The sequence below is a fragment of the Phalaenopsis equestris genome, unplaced genomic scaffold (genome assembly GCF_001263595.1).
Source record: "Phalaenopsis equestris unplaced genomic scaffold, ASM126359v1 Scaffold210247, whole genome shotgun sequence".
Taxonomy (NCBI): Eukaryota; Viridiplantae; Streptophyta; class Magnoliopsida; order Asparagales; family Orchidaceae; genus Phalaenopsis; species Phalaenopsis equestris.
The window spans coordinates 117758-121636 of record NW_018229347.1 but is presented as its reverse complement, the minus strand read 5'-3'; the positions used below and the strand labels follow the sequence as shown (position 1 = coordinate 121636).

General features: G+C 34.6%; 1 protein-coding gene across 1 annotated transcript in view; it reads right to left on the bottom strand.

The window, feature by feature from the left end:
• The window catches only part of LOC110036730 (ankyrin-3-like), a 26659-nt gene extending 24743 nt beyond the window's left edge, over positions 1-1916 (bottom strand). The window contains exon 1 of the mRNA XM_020741242.1: positions 1212-1916. Coding sequence (XP_020596901.1) covers positions 1212-1538 — 327 coding nt within the window. The 5' untranslated portion in view covers positions 1539-1916. The remainder of the gene's footprint in view (positions 1-1211) is intronic.
• Positions 1917-3879: the final 1963 nt, after the last annotated feature.

Genomic DNA, 3879 nt, shown 5'->3' with positions numbered 1-3879 from the left:
AAACAGCTGGCTCACAACATTTTTCACGCAGCTGCACCAAACAGACAGTCAACTTCCCCACAGCTGCTTCCCTACAGCTGCTTTCTGGGGTAGCGCAGCTGCAGCTGAAAAGCTGAGAATCTGCAGCTGCGCCAAACAGGCCCTAAATCTATATAAATCCTAAAAATCAGGCCATCAAATTCAGATTAAAGATAATACTCAATATTAAATAATTTAAACTTAAAAGTCCTAGAAATAATCCAAAATACTGATCATAACTAAAAGATGGTCAAATAATTGTGATGCATCAATTCCCATGGAGCTAATATAAAAACTCTTCCCTCAAATAGTAATGTAAAAGCTTTTCTTGGAAGTTCGATTTCTTTAGTGTAGGAGGTGATGTAGTTGGTTGATGAGCATTTCTTGTGTCGTTATCACGTATAGCTGAACTTAGGGCTTTGAATTTGCGAGCTTTAGATGAAAATAAAGAATACAAATACTAAGTATTTCTCCAAAAGTTTAATGCCCAGTAAATCTGATCGTTATCATTTATAGTAAACTTGGTAGTACAAGCATTGAGCATCAAATTGAAGAGAAATTGAAATTGTAGTAGATCTAGCGACAATAGATATTTTTTCATTAATGATTGGAGTTAGAATTCCATTTAAATTATAATTTATTGATAATAATAAATGTTAGGCTCATTCTATAGCATAAAGCCTTCTTCAGTAAATTTGTTAGGCTTCATGAATTTGCATAAGAACAATGTTTGACTTTTTGCTTGCAAAATAAAGTTAATATTAAATTTGCTTGCAAACGTTTGAAATTACTGTCCATTTTACACCAAAAAGATCAAACAAGATGTGGTTTTATACTGTTATCATTTTCATAAAACGACACAAGAAAGAAAATGCCACCACATCCTTTTTAATTCTTCATATCCATTACGAGATACAATCCTATCAATAGAAATTAAAGCATTGCTATTATGATATAAGTGCCGACAATTGACGAGAAACGACAGGGACAATCATTCTTCCGAAATTTTAAATTGAAGCAAAGGAACCATACTTGATATCAAGAAAAAGCAATCTATTCACAATAAAACAAATCATTACTGTTGCGATGTCAATAATGGTCTTTCGAAAGGGGTGGGAGTACCTTTGTTCAGGCACGAAGGTAAATACGGAACTGTAAAACGAGAATGACTGAGTTTAAGCTAAGAGAATCACCAGCAACTTCCGCACAACTTCGACATGGCCGCAATGCGCGGCGGAGAATAGCGCAGAGACGTCAGTCCTGAACTCCTCGTACCCGATCCTCACCTCATCCGCCCTCTCCTCTCCAAGCACCACCTCCGCGCACTTAACCCTCAAGTTCACAGTTCCAACGTAGTTTACATCCACCACGACCTCCCTCGCGGCTCCGAAATTTGCAGAAGCGAGGCATTCCTCCACCACCTCCACCTCCCCCATCAAAGCCGCCTCCACCAACCTCTGCGAGGGCAATGCGTACTCATCCGCTACCCTTTCGTTACGCACCGCCGCTCGCCTCCCCATTTTGTGCGGCTCGTTTCCTTCCTTTCCCTAGCTGATATCGTCTGAGCTATAAACTCTGAATCCGGCAACGGCGAGAAGGAAGTGAGCAAAGAGAAGAAGAGAAAATCGATCTAGCTGTCTGTATTGCAGCAAGTTTTCTCGCATCGCCGCCCTCCCATGGATTAGTGCTGGAATGCACGGCTCTCTTTGACGGGTTTACAGAGACCGGGGATCGAAGACATGGAGCAGAAGGAAGAATGGAAGATGTAGGAACGGCTAGCTGAGCAGACGCCGGAACGAGTTAAAGGCTGGTAACTACTGAAGTTACCAACCAGTTTTAAAACTATGAGTCAAGTTCAAAATTAATTTTGGAATAAGGCCGCCTTAAATTGGTGTTTTTTTAGGCAGCTTGTGCTTATTCTTTAATATGGCCCGTGAGTCTTTCGTGAAGTTCGATTCGTAGATTACGTTTAGTGTAAAAGTAAAATCCTATTTTTAAATAAACAGACAAAACGTGTCATTCAAATAGTAACTCAGTATGCTTAAAAATGACATCTCACTTATAAGCTGTCCCGAACAGGTCCTTCATTCAATATCATAAATAAGCGGTGTGCATATATTTATCATTAAATTTGCTTTGGTTGGTAAAAGAACAAAAGCAATTAGAAATGTCTCACATTTTTCTTATTTGTTAATACATCTAAACCTAAGTTTTAATATTTATCAATATCTTAAAATCACATAAAAAAAATATCATAATTATTCATCTTTTATCAATTGAATACACTCTTTAATATATAAATTTGTGACACTAAAATATTATAAATGTAAATATAAAATATAAATATTAAATTTAATACATTGGAATTATGTTATTATATGAAATTAAAAAAGCTTTTATGACTTAAATATTATTATTATTATTAAATTAAATGAATTGAATCTAGAGCAAACTGTTATTGAGTTGAAATGAATTTTGAATAAAATATTTTAGCCCAAAATTCTACTTTAATTTGTATATTTTAGCCCAAAATTCTACTTTAATTTGTAATTTTTTAACTGTTAAAGTCAGATTAGAAGTATTTTCGTCAAACCAACTGCAAGAGTAATAAGAACTTTAAAATTGGAATAAATCCTTGCAATGTGACTTAAATTTAGTAGGCAGAATTTTTTAACAAAATGGGATTTTGACGGGAGAAAATATTACATAAGGACGTCGCAAGTAAAGTTACATGCGGAGTCCAATGAAATCACGACGCGTGGCGGTGACATAAAAAAAAATAAATAAAATCTGTCTGGTAACACAAGAAAATATTCCTCCCATATTTTTCTGATGTTATTGTGTGTTATTCATGTGTTATTATGTGCTATTCAAGTGTTATTATTGTGTTAATATGTTATTATAACATCGGGAATATTCTCATAACACAATAACACATAAATAACATATAATAACACCTAAATAATACGGAATAATAAGTGAGAAATATTCACTTGTGTTATCAGACTAATTTTTTTTTCTATCACCTCCAAATAATGTGATTTCATTGGACTCCGCACATAACTCTACGTGCGGAATCCTGATACAATATTTTTTTTTTTTGACGGTGTAAAAGACAAATATATAGATGTTTTTCTTCAAAAGTGATTATAAAAAAATGTGACAAGTGATATTTAAATTAAACAAAATTTAAAATATTTATATAAAATATGGAAATTCGTGATGCTAAAAAAGAAAAATTAAAATAATTTCTTACACAGTCGTCGACGGTAAATAGATAAGAAGAGCTCCGACCAAAACAAAATGAGCCATAAATAGGAGGTTTTCAAAAATAAAAAAAACAAAAAATATTCAGCAGCTTCTCCATGTTAGTCAACGGTTGTTTTTCTTTAGAAATTTATTTATATATATATATATATATATAAAATTAAATAACTCTTTTAGTTGACCAACACTTATAATTTTTTAATTATTATAATAAGCCGCGGAATCTTCCACCACAAATCAATGGGTCCCATCTTCGGATTTGAAATGGCAGCAGGGTTAGTTCGTAGAAGTGGCTAGCACGTGAGGGGGCTCTTGTTGGGGCCCACTTTGGCATGCTTTCCCTCACGATCGAGGAGCATTTATAAAGAGCCGGGAACGCCCAGAAGCTTGTTTTTTTAATTGGGCTTAACATACGTTAGGATTAGGGGCTGCAAAAGAGCTTGTTGTTCGCGAATAGCTCGTGTTTATTTTATCAAGAAATTTATGTTCAGCTCATTCTCTAAATTAACAAATTAAATACGAACAATTTTTTGTTTCCTCCTGTTCTGCTCGTTTTGGCTCGATAGATATATATCTCCTCTGCGAGGGCAATGC